At 42.9% G+C, this 16,669-nt stretch overlaps 1 protein-coding gene across 2 annotated transcripts in view; it reads left to right on the top strand.

Moving 5' to 3' along the window:
* GIGYF2 (GRB10 interacting GYF protein 2) overlaps positions 1-14,176 on the top strand; it is a 108,513-nt gene extending 94,337 nt beyond the window's left edge. For both annotated transcript variants that reach the window (XM_060241949.1, XM_060241950.1), the window contains exons 20-28: positions 5,579-5,737; positions 6,427-6,663; positions 7,216-7,338; positions 9,140-9,349; positions 9,500-9,708; positions 10,031-10,185; positions 10,621-10,781; positions 11,322-11,469; positions 12,511-14,176. In XM_060241949.1, coding sequence (XP_060097932.1) covers positions 5,579-5,737; positions 6,427-6,663; positions 7,216-7,338; positions 9,140-9,349; positions 9,500-9,708; positions 10,031-10,185; positions 10,621-10,781; positions 11,322-11,469; positions 12,511-12,578 — 1,470 coding nt within the window. In that variant the 3' untranslated portion in view covers positions 12,579-14,176. The remainder of the gene's footprint in view (positions 1-5,578; positions 5,738-6,426; positions 6,664-7,215; positions 7,339-9,139; positions 9,350-9,499; positions 9,709-10,030; positions 10,186-10,620; positions 10,782-11,321; positions 11,470-12,510) is intronic.
* Positions 14,177-16,669: the final 2,493 nt, after the last annotated feature.

Genomic DNA, 16,669 nt, shown 5'->3' with positions numbered 1-16,669 from the left:
CAGCAGGAGGGATCGTCCCCAGAATACAGAATAGCTGAGGATCTTCCAATCTCTCCTTCTGAAGATTTGAAGTCCTATGGGGAGCTTATTAAAAGAATGGCAAACTCCTTGTCTTTGCCTGTGGTCCAGCCTCAACCGGTCATTGACGACACAGTCTTTGACATTATGCAGAAGGACACTTCCACAGCAGTAGCCCTTCCCATTACTAAGGTCATCTTGCAAGCCATCAAAGATCCTTGGTCCAAGCCTGCCTCAACCCCTATCTCGTCCAAGCATATGGATCACATGTATAGGATCCAGGAACAGGGTACAGAGTTTCTCTTTAACCATCCATGCCCCAACTCTGTAGTAGTGTCGTCCTCGTCCAAGGCTAAGAAGACCCCCGCCTCGCCTCCAGATAAGGAGGGGAAGAGGATTGATACTTTTGGCAGGCGCTTTTATTTTGCGGGCAGTCTTGGTATTAAAATTTCTAATTATTCTGCCTGCATGGCGAGATACCAATATTCCCTTTGGGAGCAGCTCTCACTGCTCCTAGCTTCTCTGCCTGAAGATAAGTACACGTTGGCCAAAAAGCCCCAGAGGGAGGGAATGCTCCTGACAAAACAACAGCTGCAGGCTTCAAAACATATGGTGGACACTGCAACTAAGACGCTTACCTCGGCCATTACATTGCATCATCATTCTTTGCTTCAGACCACCGCTCTCCAGTTCAACACAAGATCCTGGGTCGAGGATCTCCCTTTTGAAGGTGAGGGTCTCTTCAGCTCTACTACGATGCGGTCCTACAAGAAATGGACAAGAACATTAAGACATCTCATAATCTGGGAGTACCTTCATCTTCCTCTCGCCCTGGCAAGTCTCGTCCATGGTCCACGCAATCACCTAAGAAGCCCTACCACACTAAATCCCATGAGAGTTCATGGAAGCCGCGTATGGGACAAGCCGCATGAGGCCAAGAGTTCCTTTGCTGCAGGAGGGAAGACCAAGTTTTCTTCTTTTTCTTCTCACATGAGAAAGTCTAAGAGTGGCAGGAATCCTAAGCAGGGACTTTGACTTTGGCATCCCTCCCTTCCCCCCACCCCGGGCCCACCCACCTCTACAGATTTCTGCAAGCATGGCGGCAGATCACCACCGACAAGTAGGTCTTGTCCATCATACAGGAGGGTTATGCGATAGAATTTGTTCAGCCCCCTTCTTATCCCAGATTGGTGATCACACATCCTACAGCGGTTTTACTGGAGGAAGTTCAGACCTGTTCCTGATCATCTCAAGTGTCAGGGGTTCTACTCCAGTTACTTCACAGTTCCCAAGCGGGACAGTGGTCTTCGTCCGATCATGGATCTGAGGGGCCTGAATGAATTCATTGCTTAGCAGACGTTCAGAATGCTGACTCTACAAAACATTCTTCCATTCATCAACAAGGGAGATTGGATGGCTACCCTGGGCTTGAAGGATGCCTATTTCCACATCAGCATTCTCTCCAGTCACAGGAGGTTTCTTTGGTTTGCCATTGGGACGCACCATTTTCAATACCAGGTGCTCCCTTTTGGGCTCTCTAAGGCCCCCAGGGTCTTCACAAAGACCATGGTTGTTGTGGTGGCTTACCTTCATCTCCAGGGTATCATTCTTTTTCCCTACATAGACTATTGGTTGCTGTGTCCGAAGCTTCTCTTAGAGCGCATCTGCAGGTGATTCTCAACCTTTTGAGTGTACTAGTACTTCTGGTGAATGAGAAGTCATCTCACCTGATCCCAGAGCAAAGAGTTCAGTTTATAGGAGCGATTTTGGACACCAACCAGCACCTAGCATTTCTTCCAGATTCCTGAGCATTGGATATCATCTCCCTGGCTCAGCTCCTTCAGGCGGTGAGATGCACTTCTGTTCTGCAGATCCAACATCTCTTGGGCCTCATGGCGGCTACTACCAATATTCTGCGCTTTGCGAGGCTGAGGATGCGAATCCTTCAGCTCTGGTTCATCAGGAATTACAATCTGGTGAGAGGCTTCCCGTCCAAGATTATGCAGGTTCCTTTGCTGGTGCTTTGCTCTCTGGATTGGTGGAGGATGAAGTCCAATCTTTGCAGAGGAGCTCATAAGAACATAAGAGAAGCCATGTTAGATCAGGCCAATGGCCCATCCAGTCCAACATTCTGTGTCACACAGTGGCCAAATATATATACACACACACACAGCTCCATTTCATCTCTCCCTCCCCTCACTCACGATGACAATGGATGCCTCGCTGTGGGGATGGGGAGCACACCTCGGAGATTTCTGCATAGGCGGCCCATGGCCCCCGCCAATGGCTTATCATATAAATTTCTTAGAGCTCATGGCAGTCCATCTGGCCTTGAGATCGTTTCTACGTCTAATCTATGGTCAGACCGTAGCTGTGATGTCGGACAACATGACAGCTGTCAGTTATATAAACCATCAAGGCGGCACTGTGTCCAAAAGGCTGTGTGCATTGGCGATGCAGCTTTGGAAGAAGAAGAAGAAGAAGAAGAAGAAGAAGAAGATATTGGATTTATATCCCGCCCTCCACTCCGAAGAGTCTCAGAGCGGCTCACAATCTCCTTTACCTTCCTCCCCCACAACAGACACCCTGTGAGGTGGGTGGGGCTGGAGAGGGCTCTCACAGCAGCTGCCCTTTCAAGGACACCCTCTGCCAGAGCTATGGCTGACCCAAGGCCATTCCAGCAAGTGCAAGTGGAGGAGTGGGGAATCAAACCCGGCTCTCCCAGATAAGAGTCCACACACTTAACCACTACACCAAACTGGTGTAGACCTGCATAGTTTCTCAGACCTTCATTGTAGCCACCCACCTGCCCGGGGAGCTCAATGTTCAAGCAGACTCCCTGAGCAGGGGAAGGGTCTCCCATCATGAATGGGAGATGAACTGGAGATACCTCGAACCTCTGTTCTGGGAGTGGGGTCATCCCAGAATAGACGTCTTTGCCACGGCAAACAATCGGAAGTGCAAACAATTCTGCTCCAGAGGAGGGACGGACCCAAGTCTTCTACTTCCGTGGGCGGGCAAGTTCCTCTGTCTGTTTCCACCATTGCCTCTTCTCACCAGAGTGCTTCACAAATTGGCCCAGGAGCGTCCGGAGTGCATCCTAGTTGCTCCGGGGTGGCCTTGACAGACTTGGTTTCCTGTCCTCCTAGCCATGGCAGGGGGGTGTCAACACAAGTTTCCATCGGAACCAGACCTCCTTTTGGTTCAAGGCAGTCGCCTGTTTCACCACGACATCCCTCATCTCAGATTGACGGCTTGGAGGGTCAGCTTCTAGAATTCTCTAACAGAGTGCAACATGTTATGTTGAACAGTAGAAAGCTGTCGACTCGCTGCTTCTATGCGGGAAAGTGGTCTAAGTTCCTGTTCTTTTTGCGGAACAAGGGTATTAATGCACGTTCTGCTGGTCTTGAGTTTGTGTTTGAGTTTTTACTATGTCTTGTTGATGCTAGACTTCATCATTCCTCGATTCGAGTATATCTGACTGCCATCTCGGCTCATCATGACCCTGTGGATGGCGCATTGGTTTTTACACACCAGCATACATTTTTGAAGGGTCTTCTGTGGCTTCACCCACCGTCTAAGGTTCCTCCTCCTGCTTGGGATCTGATGCTGGTCCTTAACCGGCTCTTGAGGCAGCCCTTTGAACCCTTGGCTACTTGCCCGCTGCATCTTCTGGCCTAGAAGACTGCCTTCTTAGTGGCCGTCACTACAGCCAGGAGAGCAGGTGAGCTAGTGGCTCTATGGTGTGATGCTCCATACATTTCTTTTCAGGACGATGGGGTGTCCTTGGCCCAGGACATCTCGTTCCTCCCTAAGGTGGTGTCTAGTTTCCACCTCAATTTGGAAATGTTTGTGCCTACTTTTTACCCTTCTTCTGAGGAAGAGAGACGTCTGCACGCCTTGAATGTTAAGAGGGCATTGTTGTTTTTTGTGCATCACACCAAGCCATTTAGGAAGGATCCCAATTTATTTGTCTCCTATGCGGCCCCTAGGTTGGGCTTCAAGATCTCTGCACAGAGGCTTTCTAAGTGGATCACAGAAGCCATTAAACTCTGCTACCTGTTGGCTATGCGTCCCTTGCCAGGGCCGCTCCGTGTGCATTCCACTAGGGCTATGGCTACATCCACAGCGTTTCTGAAGGGTACTTCCTTGGCGGACATCTGTTTGGCTGCAACCTGGGCATCTCCTCATGTCTTCATGCGACATTATGCCCTGGATGTCCAGAAGCGTCACAGAGCACACAGCTAGGTACCCTGGTCCTTCAAGCCGCTACTTCTGCATAACCGCTAGCTCCCTCCTCCAGGTAAACCTAGCTTGCTAATCTCCCATGAGTGTGAAGCACAGAGACCACGAAGAAGATAAACAGGTTGCCTACCTCTAACTGATGATCTTCGAGTGGTCATTTGTGCATTCACACTACCTGCCCTCCTTCCCCTCTGCTGCTGGTCATGGTACTCTTGATAGGTGGCGGCGGGAAGGAACTGGTGGGATATTCGCGTCCACCGGGTGGGCATGCACACTGGGGCTGTCGCGCATGCCTACTGGGGTCGGGCAGCAAAAAATCCCGGACTTTGGAGTTACCGATCAGGAATCGGTGCTGGCGCTTCATCGCATGAGTGTGAATGCACAGATGACCATTCAAAGATCATCAGTTACAGGTAGGCAACCTGTTTTTATTCAGTCTGTGAAACTGCAAACATAAAGTAGTCAGACAGTCAGCATTTTTATTAAACAAGCCAAGGCAAATAAAACATATACCAAAAAAGGTATATTCCAATTAACCAGCTTAAATAACAAATCCAAAAGATTTTTGGTTAAGTTTACACTGATAAAAGTAGCAGTATTTAAACCTTTCAGTGTAACACATAAATGTATTCAAAACAGACATTGCTCACATGGTCTCATATAAGAATATTCCAAAACCACTGTGAAGAGCCAGTTTGGTGTAGTGGTTAAGTGTGCGGACTCTTATCTGGGAGAACCGGGTTTGATTCCCCACTCCTCCACTTGCACCTGCTAGCATGGCCTTGGGTCAGCCATAGCTCTGACAGAGGTTGTCCTTGAAAGGGCAGCTGCTGTGAGAGCCCTCTCCAGCCCCACCCACCTCACAGGGTGTCTGTTGTGGGGGAGGAAGGTAAAGGAGATTGTGAGCCGCTCTGAGACTCTTCGGAGTGGAGGGCGGGATATAAATCCAATATCTTCATCTTCTTCTTCAATTTGACCAAAACCACAATCTCATTTCTGAACTCCTTTTCCCCCCCCCTTTAATCCCAGTGTAAAGAATAATAAATGAAACTTATTGAAAACCACTACAATTTTAAACTGTTTACACCATTGCCATCTTGTAACTTGCCTCTGCCATGCCTTATTGCTTAAGGTTTTAATTATTCTGTCTTTGGTCATGGTCTCAGCTGTAGCAAATAAAACAGCAGATGAGCAATCATAAAGGTTAACAAAATGTATTCCAAAATACTTAAATTTTCATGAGTCAGTACGCAGCAGTTATGCTGAAATAATTTTTGCTGGTCTCTTTACCTGATATCTTTATTTCTCTGTGTAGGAGGAAGCCCTGAGGCGACAGAGGGAACAAGAAATTGCACTAAGACGGCAGCGGGAGGAAGAGGAACGGCAGCAACAGGAAGAAGCACTTAGAAGACTTGAGGAGAGGAGAAGAGAAGAAGAAGAAAGACGGCAGCGAGAAGAGTTGCTTCGTAAACAGGTGGAGTAAAAAGGGCAGAGTTGCCTTGTTCAGTATTGTCTGAGTTGCACAGACACGTTGACTGCATTAAAGGTCACGTGAATCTATGAGCCATTCATATTAATATGAAATATTTACTGCTGCTGTTTGACCTGACACCAGCTGTAGAGCTTTCATTTTTCTACACATTACCTCAAACGCAGTGTGTAGGATTCAAGGAGCCATGAGCAGAACTGCTTTTCTGCAAAGAGCACTTGTACAAAAGTCTATACAGTTCATAGCAGTTTGGACCTTTGTCCAAAGTGGGAACCAGAAAACTTTCTGCTTTCCCTTGCACCTTGTTCTTTTTTCTCCTACCTACCAGTGTGGCCTTATTTTATTCCCCTTACATGTGTGAACCAACTATTAGTAGACAGTAAAATATAATTTGCCATCTTAATTTTATTTGGTTGATTGTATCTTAAAAACTGATAAATGGCTTAAAATTTGGATTGTAAAGTGAAAGTAAGGAATTTAATGGAGCTCCAGGAATTGCCTGGAGAGTGTTTTGGAATAAATTTTCTGCAATAATCCATCAGTCAGATATTTTGGAATAAGTAACATTCTTTGAAGTTTATCTGTAAAATATATCCTGTGTAATGCATACCTTTTTAAAAAGAAAGGTATTAAAGCCATTTAGAGACTTCACATATTATTTCTGTTCTGGGAAGGAAGAGGAGGCTGCCAAGTGGGCACGTGAAGAGGAAGAGGCAAAGCGCCGGCTAGAAGAAAACAGGTTGCGCATGGAAGAGGAAGCAGCCCGACAACGGCATGAAGAGGAAGAACGAAAGCGGAAGGAGCTGGAACTCCAACGCCAGAAAGAAATTCTGCGGCAAAGGCAGCAGCAGCAAGAGGCTTTGCGCCGACTGCAGCAGCAGCAACAGCAGCAGCAACTTGCACAAATGAAGGTACCGGCTCTGTTTTTCCTATTTTTCTGTTTTTTCTACTTTTGCAAAATTAGTCTGAAAAACTGTGCTCACAGTTCAAACCAGCACAGAATCTGCCTGTTGGTTGTGTTAAAATTTACATTTTTGTTGTCAAAGGTTGCCTTTTTCTACCCTTTCAACTCTGGAAAACTCAGAGATGCATGAAGGTAGATTCAGATTCAGTCATTGGGCAGCTTGATTTTACCTATCAGTGTTTCCATTCATGCTGAGACTCCCTTTGCCTACCAATTGCACCATTGAGGATTAAGCTCATTTTGAGCACAAAAGCAGAGTCATTCGGCATGTTTAGGCAAAATTGTTTAAGCACCAAAAGTGTGTGCTTGCAGTATTACAATCTTCATCTGCTTGAGTCCCACCATTTTTCATGATCTAGAAATTTGCGTTTTGTTGGTATCACAAATGGGGGGGGGGCAGGGTGGAGTGTCTGCCTAGCTACATTTATTTTTGTTGTATTAGTTACCCCCTTATGTAAAAAATAATAACACTTGGCAATTTCTGGGTTATTACCTCCAGCTTCCTTCTTCATCAACATGGGGTCAGCAATCTACTTCAAGGACATGTCAGTCCCAGGCAACATTGTCATTAGCAGAGATCCAGAAGATTGAAGAAGAAAGAGAGCGGCAGCTTCGAGAAGAGGTGAATTCCACAGCCTGGAAAATAGGTTTCCAGTAGCTAAAGTAATTGTTTGCTCACCATACCTCAGCAGTATCCCATGTTTTGAAAGACATCTGCAACTGATGTCCTTGAATCTCTTACCATTAAGAAATCCATCCACATTTTCTTGGAGTTTCTGGCTTGCTGATTTGCCTGCAATTGTGGCTTGTATCAGCTAGAGGTCACTGTCATGCCTATTAGTCTTTCCATGTTCAGCTGATATTCCCACTCAAGTTCCACAGGGAAAAGCAAAGTAGAAGCAGTATACTCAACACAAGGCAAAGCATCAATAGGGATACAAATTCAGTTCAAACCTCCTATATCTTCAGCCATCTCTTTACCTCTCCTCCCCCAGTACCTAAACTCTCAGCACCACTAAAATAATCACAGGAACTAAATGATACGTCTTCCATCTGTGAAACTCATACATGCATTTTATTCGATTTATTTATGACTACATGAAAGCTCTGGTGGCCATAGAGGTTTGATATATCAGTTGAGGCAGGAGATAAGTTTCACGAGAGAGAGAGATACCAAACCCAAAGATTTTTCCTTTACTTTCTGTCAACAAACTCCTCTCTCAACTGGGTAGTGCTGAAAGTATGCAGCTGTTAATATTTCATTGTGCAGCATTGATCTAAAAACGTTGACATAAGTGAATCACACCATTGAGATAGAAGTTGAGACTTTAAAAACAGAATTCAAGTGGCATGAAGAGTTTACTTCCCATAATAGAATTCAAATGATGAATTTTCGTCTTGTTAAATCTGAATGGTTTATCATCATGTGTCTGGGTTTTTTCAGTGGGTGCCTTGTTACATGAACATACATGAATCTGCCATACTGAATGAGACCCTCGGTCCATCAAAGTCGGTATTGTCTACTCATATTGGCAGCGGCTCTCCAGAGTCTCAAGCTGAGGTTGTGCATGTGATGATCATACTTGATCTGTGATAGGAGTTATGGCTTGATTAGGGGTGGCCAAACTGCAGCGCAGGAGCCACATGTGGCTCGTTCACACATCTTGTGTAGTTCTCTAAGCCTTCATCGCCCTGTCAGCTGGCTTGGAGTAGGCATTTATCTCTTTAAATCATGTCTCCAAGCCAGCCAGCATTTCAAGTTAAAGTTGCTTTCTTTCCACCTCTCCCTCCACATCTATTTTCCTTCCTTCCCCTCTTCCCTCCTTCCCTTCCTTCCCTCACTCAAACATCTGATGTTTATTCTATGTGGCTCTTACATTAAACAAGTTTGGCCACCCCTGAGCTAGACATTTCACAACTTTTGCTGACTTCCACTTGCACTACGTTAGGCAGAAATGATTTTCAGGAGTTTCTTTTTAGAAGTACATTGTCTGCTGTTTGTGCAAAAAACAACACATGCATATGAAGGAAGTAGAATCCTGAGAATTGCGTTTGGTACAATTGTTAGCATTCTCACTTTTCTTTTAAATTTAAGGAATACAATTAAATCCATTTCCCATGGTAGACTCCACAATAAATTGTTTTTGTAAAGAAGTCATTTGTGCCGCCATTTTGCATTCCCCTTTGTTATAAACATGAAAGCAACAGTAGGTGGATATATGCTCATGTGTGCATTACAGCAGTACTGAGTAGACAGAAACTCAGTGTTTGACTAAATCAACATGGCTGGGGCAGATTTCGGTAATGAAACACTCCTATTTATATTTATTGAGCCATAATTAAAATTCCTTTTAGAAAGTGATGGCCGATTGTCACTTATATATTAAGAAGCTGAAATACTCTGCCTTTAACTTATCTTCTAGCAACGACGCCAGCAGCGTGAACTAATGAAAGCCCTCCAGCAGCAGCAGCAGCAACAGCAGCAACAACAAAAACTATCTGGCTGGGGAAATGTTGCCAAACCTGCAGGCACTACAAAATCCCTCTTGGAGATTCAGCAGGAAGAGGCAAGGCAGATGCAGAAGCAGCAACAGCAGCACCAGCAACAGCCAAACAGGTCCCGCAGCACGACAGTGAGTACTGTTCCTAATTTTTAGTTTTTAAAAAAGAGGCAAGAGAAAACTCCCCAAATATCTTTACCCTGTTGTTGGGCTTCTTTAGTTGAACCATTTACTTTTCCTCTTAATTTTATAAGCATTTTGTCCTATTCTCTTGTGTTCCAGCAACATTCTAATCTGCACACCAGCATTGGCAATTCTGTATGGGGCTCACTAAACACCACTCCTAGCAGCCAGTGGGCATCAGACCTTGTCAGCAGTATTTGGAGCAATGCTGACACAAAAAACTCAAACATGGGTTTCTGGGATGATGCAGTCAAAGAAGTGGGACCTCGTAATGCAGCCAATAAAAACAAGAGCAACGCTTGCATCAGGTAAACACCTCTGAATTCTTTCAGTGGATGGAAACTTTCTGTGAACTCTGCTGTTCATTCAGTGCAACTAGAATCTCATAATGTTCCATGCTTTCTAAGCTGCCTTGGGCATTTTTTAAGGGGAGAGGCAAATTATAATTATTTTGAATGTTTTATTTTTGCTCTTTTGTCTCTGCTTTCCTATTTGTGGCTTTGGCAGAAGACAGAAACTTCTGTAAGAGTGCTGGAACGTAGCAATCTCCAGTCTTATGCAACATGTGTTTGTGGGAAATTTATGTTCTCTCCTCATACTCTGTTTTCATATAGTGTTTGTCTACCTTAGTAAATCTATAGGTGTTACAAGCCGGCAGAATAAAAAGGTAGAAGAAGAAGAAAAATTGTTGAAGCTGTTCCAAGGGGTTAATAAAGCCCAGGATGGGTTCACTCAGTGGTGTGAACAGATGCTTCATGCACTCAACACAGCTAACAACTTGGATGGTAAGAACTAGAACAGAATGTGAATGTTTCACAGGGTGTACAGATATAATCAGTGTATCACAGCTGCACACTAAGCTTATGGTCCCTGTCCAGTGTTAGAAAAATTCCACAACAATCTTCAGATATTCCAGTACTTGGCTCTCGGGTTTTTTTTAAAGTAAGCTAGAATCAGACCTGACTCTATAATTTTGGTTCTGAATTTTTAAGTTGGAAATTTCATCACACATCTTATGCTGTTTCTGAAAAATAATGTATTCTGTATCTTAATTATCAGAGGCAAGGGCTTTCTGTTGCTTTGCAGGTCATGGTGATCTTTCAAAGTATATGTGGAGAAATTAACCATAACTAATACTGCAGTGCTCTCAATTATTTTTCAATGTCTGTATAGTCATGGTTCATCTTCATCTCATGGTTCATCTTCCCTTCTTGTTGCAGTTCCCACATTTGTTTCTTTCCTGAAGGAAGTGGAATCTCCTTATGAGGTTCACGATTATATCAGAGCCTATCTTGGAGACACCACTGAAGCCAAGGAATTTGCCAAGCAGTTTCTTGAGCGCCGTGCCAAACAAAAAGCCAGCCAACAGCGGCAGCAGCAGGTCATATTTTTGTTCTGGATTAATATTTGTATCTGTTATTGGAGGAACAGAAGACCTGCCTCTCTTGTTATAGAGGTATAGGAATTGTTTTGAAAGAAAGGGGAGGGACAGCAGCTCAGTGGTAGAGCATCTGCTTGGTAAGCAGAAGGTCCCAGGTTCAATCCAAAAAAAGGGTTCAGGCAAATAGGTGTGAAAAACCTCAACTTGAGACCCTGGAGAGCTACTGCCAGTCTGAGTAGACAATACTGACTTTGATGGACCAAGGGTCTGATTCAGTATAAGGCAGCTTCATATGTCCATATGAAGGCAAGCTATACTGTTGCCCAGAATTGCCCAGAAGATAGTTGGTGTGTTAGTAGTGCAGCTGACCTTTAATATCTTCTGTAGAAATGGAGGGGGGGGGGAGGAGTTGATTCAGGTATCAGTAAATGTTGTGCAAAGAAATGTGGAAGGTGGCTTGGTGGTATTTATGTGTTCTCTCTGAGTAGCCACAGCATAATTCCAGCACATAATAAATAACATTATTTATTTGGCTTTCAGGATTCTGTGTGGGGGATGAACCATAGTTCATTGCACTCAGTCTTTCAGACTAATCAAAGCAACAACCAGCAATCCAACTTTGAGGCAGTGCAGAGTGGCAAAAAGAAGAAGAAACAAAAAATGGTTCGTGCAGATCCCAGCTTGTTAGGTGAGTTCTGGAACTCCAAACTGGATTTGAATTGGCCTAACACCTGATCGTACACACCATATGCATCTTTCTGCAGTATCAGAGCAAAAACTTGTTTATTGAAGCATTACCTTAATGGACCAGAGTTCTAGGGGTGGAAACCAAAACTAAGAGTCCAGAGGCAGTGATGGCGAGAGGCTTTCTTTTACATTCTTAGAGCTACACCCATGTTTTGTGATTGCTTGCCCGGCCACCACTATTCCAGTATTCACTTCTGCCTTTCCCCTTGTTCTTACTATGTTGCTTCCCCAGCCTGGACTCTGTACTCAGATGTATGCAGCAGGATAGGCTGGTAAAGGTTGAGAAGAAGTAAAAGTTGCAGAAGCCTACCCAAACTGCTTTCAGTCTTTAAAAAAATGTTTGGTTTATTGCAGGGGGGAGGGGGGCTATAAAGGGAGGAGATTTCTTGAATATTTTTATATAGAACTTGACTTTACCAGGGAGCTTGCTCACTTGTACTTTTATAGTAAATCTAGAAAATAGATAATGAAAGGATTTCAGACCTCATCTTGTCTGAGGAGTTAAGCAGAAGTTAAGTGCCTTAGTGGCATAATCATGTTCTGCCTTGAATATGTTAAATCTCTTATCAGATATTTTAAGAAGAGTCAACAATATTCTGAGTTCTTTGCCAAAGTTTGTTGTTGGGATATGATTTGAGGGAAGTGTCACTTGTTAATGGGTTAATTTTCCTGTTGGCATGAATGATAGTGCTCTTAAAGCGACTTAAATGTTGTATTTACTCAAAAGGAAGACACCCCCTAACTGAAAGACAGCCACACCTTGTAAGGTTTTTTTTGTTATGGGCATACCTGTAATTTGTATGCCCTTTACGGCATACCTGGGGGAGAATCTTGTATTTGAGTAAGTAATGTAATATTGCCCACTTTTCATTTGACTCAGAATTATTATCTTTGACTTGTATAATTTCTGTTCCTTTAAAGGGATCTGTGAATAAATGTAGTATTTCTGTTTATTAAATACTGACTCTGTCTTGCTTTGTAGGTTTCTCAGTCAATGCCTCATCAGAGCGGCTCAATATGGGAGAAATAGAGACTTTGGATGACTACTGAGTATATGCAACTCTACTGGCTTTTCATGTGTCTGTTAACCATGCATTCTCCACTGCTGGACAGTACTTTCTGTCTCCTGCAGTCATCTTTGTCTTGCAAAATGGATCCCAGAATCAAATCATCTCAGGCTAGCCTCACCAAGTCCTTTCTGCCCAAGATTGCACGATATCCTTCATTTATATCAGCCTCTGGTTCTTTCTGCTGGGTAGATGGGAAAGAAGATTTATTTATGAGGCTGAGGGCAAATCACTGTACTGTGATTTCTTCTCCCAAGTTATTTGGAAAGCCACTTGGAGGTCTATGTATGGTAGCTTCCTTCCCTTCCTTCATCATTGTCATCATATCTAACTGGTGCAATCATGGTGGAGAGCTCATGGTTAACAGATGTCATTCAAAACCAAAATGCAACGCAGATACTGACTTCCGTGCTCCGTCAGGGCTAAAGATGCCTTCCAAATCTGGAGGTACATTCATAAGCTACCACTAGAGCTGGAAACATCTGGACGTGATGGACAGCATACAGATTGGATTGGAATTGCACATCCCTGCCAGCCCTTCTTCAGCACACTGAATCTGGAGAGGAAGTTTGAGTCTGTCTTCATCAGGTGGTGATGTCAGAGCTGCTGGAAGTCATGCTTCAGTGTGCTCCAGCCTTCCTGGACAGTTGGGGACTCAAGTTGTGGGAGGAAGCATACATCTCTTATTTCAGGCTGAATTTTCCTGTAATTATACTTCCTCCAGAGTGATTGGGCCAGTTATTTTGGACCCTTCTGCTGTGAATTTGTCTCGTTTCAGAGACGCATAGGATCTTTACCATATGTATCTTCACCTGTTGGTTTTGTGTGGGAGTTGACACTACTTTTGGAACTTGAAACCTAGCCAGATTCATCTGGTGACATATGGTGATGGTCCAGAATTTTGTAAGTTCTGCAGCAGCATTAACGCCAAGAGCAGGTAGCTGTCATCTTCCAAGTGAAATAAATGAGACAAGGAATCTGAGCATTGGCAGCGTCTCTGTTTGTAAAAACCACATGGAAGGATAAAGTAAGAATTACTGGTTATGTAGTACACTCTCCCATCACTTCCAGTTAATCGTGCTTAGATACTTGTCATCCAAAATCTCCTGTCCCTACCACCAGAAATTTTAAGCTGTCTGAAATGGCCAGTGCACTTGGTTGTAGTCCCCCGCCCACGCTCCCACTTGCACAGGGTTGCAGTGTGCCCATGGAAGTTACGCTGCTGCGTGAAGCATCTTTTTCTGCCATTGCCGCCTGAAGAAGAAAACTGAAGTTACTCCAGAGCAGTTTGATTTAGATTTTATTTCATTTGGTTTTTCTTCTCTTCTTCCTCTTGCCCCAGTGTGTACAGTAACTAGACAGAGATGGCTGCAGACTTGTATATAGTTTTTGGATCCAGTAGCAGAGAGAGGCTAGGAAGTGCCACAGATCTGGTCTCCTGATCTCCTTTGCTTTGTAAACTTATAAAGGGGAGGAAGGGGGTAGTTAATGTTTACAGAACTTTAAATTCCCTCTGAACTCTTGCTAATACAGGGGTGAAAAAGAGAGAACTTAAATAAAACCTGGTTGTATTATACCTGAGCACACATTGTTTGCTTTTGTCAAAGCCAGCTTTGCCAATTTTTCCTGGTGCTAAAATAGAACCGAAAATCAACCTGTACCCCTTTAGTCAGGTAACAATCAAGTATACAGGACATGGAAGGACAACAGCAGCTTTATTTCGTGCCCCTAGAGGAATGTTAGTGGTTTTTCTGCTTGATAATTTTAGAGGTGAAAATAAACAGTTCAGTTGAGATTGGACATGTTTGGAAAATCTTCCCTTCTTCCATCCACAGACACACACCCTTTCATGCTCTTGCGTTGTTTATGCAAGAGGATCAAGCCTGGCTAGTTCTTTTTAAACTTGTAAACATGTATTTAAAAGAGAGAGAGTGCCCAGTGTGAATAAAACAACTGCTACACTGAAACCAAGATAATTTTTTAGCAAACCCAAAGAGATGACTCTCTAACCCAAGCCTAGAATAGACTGCCCTTCAGGAACAGAAGAAATTTTATGCAGCTTTTAAATATAGACATAGCCAACTTCTTGTTTTTCACTTTTTTCCACAGCTAGGTTCATTGACTCCTTTGTGATGTCAAAGAAATTCAGTGAGATGTGAGGATGAGATGAGGAAAGTAACTGATGACCAAATCAAAGGGAGAGGGAGATCTTCTACTTGTGCCTTTGTGTCTGTCCCTGTTGCATGGTTACTTTTAAGTTAAAACTCTGAGAATCTGCAACTCATCTTTTTTTTTTTAGAGTTTTGAATATGGATACGTTATTTTGCATTATAATTATGAATTTGACCCTGTTTTTGCAACATTTTGTTTTGGGGAACAGGAATAATTCTGGACTGTAGAAGAATTAAGCCACACTAGATATAATTTAATTTTGCCAAACTTTGCAGCAATAAGGGAGTTTTGGAGCTTACAGCATGAACCTGTCTTTAAGGCATGGTTTCGCATATAAAGTGACCCATCTGGATCTCATTTTGGTGAATCATTTTTATCTAATAGGCTGAGGACCTTAACTGGCTTTATAGAATGAGGTTTGATTTCTGGGGGAAACTACAGAACTGTCAACATCTAAAACTTTCCCAGTCAGAATAATCCTTCACTGTACAGTAATGTGCAGGTTTTGTTACTACTAAGTATTCATTGATTAAATTACCAACCACTGGACTCTAACCTTGTTCTTCAACATAATGAGTGTTTAGCTTGAGAGTATTATCACTTCAAAAGTGAATAGCAAGAAATCTGAAAGAACAAGATGGATCTGTTTATTTGAAAGTAAAATCAATAAGCTCATAATGAAGTAAACACTATCATTTATTTTAAAAACCCTGCCCTTTAGCACTTTGTTAAAGTTTTTTACTCATCTGCAAGAGTGCCTCTAAGCTGCAATATAGAGTCAACCTACACTTTCAAAAAAAGATTTATGCTCCAGTGAGGGTGACATTAGAGCATGAGATTGGATTGGTTCTTAAAAGTGTTGCTGTCCTTCCTTCATGATTTTTTATTGTTAAACACAAAAGCAGCCATGATTGTGGAGCACACATCAGTAGTGGAAGCCATTTGAATGATTTGTGATTTTTCAGCACAACAGGCTGACTAATGACACTTTTGTGTTTCCTTTTGAATGTAAATTCTTAAGACAGCTGATGAGAATTTCATCATGCTGAACATCCTGGAAATGTTTACGCAGTGTGTTGATCACATGTAAACTGGGCACTGGCAGATACTACTCTGAAACGATCTGCCCTTTAGAAATTTGTCTTCTCAAGTGCTGGATCTGTAAGAAACACTGTAGCTGTGCTTGCTATGGTGTTTGTTCTATTAAAAACGGTGGCACTTCTAAATGAATGTCTTTTAACTCAGTCTGTTGCCCAGTTGATCTATTTATTGATTTAAATCTGCCTAATTTTGCATATAAGAAACAATAGTTCTCAAGAAAAAAAGTATTCTTTGGTTTTAGGTTATCTGCACATGTGTCACAGCACATGACAAGGAACACTTGTTAAGATGATGCTTACTGCATGCAATTTTTAAAAGTACTTATCAGTAGGTTGTGAATCCATTCCACTAGTAATAGGTCCTTCCCCTGGCACAAGAGGAGGAAAGCACCACTTTCTGACCTGCATAAAACCTTATCGTTCAGTTGATTGATTGGGGCCACCTTTGTAGTTGATCGAAAAGGTTTTTAATGTCTACGTTGGACTGGATGTTACATCTTTGGTGTGAATATTGAGGTATCCATTTCTTACAGTTTCTGTAAGTGATCTCTGAAACAGTCATTCTGCCCCTTCCTCAGTTATGATTTTTCCAGATCTGTAGCTGAAGAGGAAAAGTCTTTTTTAAAAATTATATTCATACTTTTCAGTATCAGTTTGAGAAAAATTTCAGTTTGATGAAATGCAGTGAATATCTATTATTGTTTTTCCTCATTTGGTCTTAATAATGTCTTATGATCAAGCAGACACTTCTGACACCTATAACCCTAAAATTTTTGTGGTCATTAATTTTTGTTATAAGCTG

This window comes from Heteronotia binoei, chromosome 6 (genome assembly GCF_032191835.1).
Source record: "Heteronotia binoei isolate CCM8104 ecotype False Entrance Well chromosome 6, APGP_CSIRO_Hbin_v1, whole genome shotgun sequence".
Lineage (NCBI taxonomy): Eukaryota > Metazoa > Chordata > Lepidosauria > Squamata > Gekkonidae > Heteronotia > Heteronotia binoei.
Note: the sequence above shows the minus strand (reverse complement) of the source record. Positions and strands in the feature narration are given on the sequence as shown.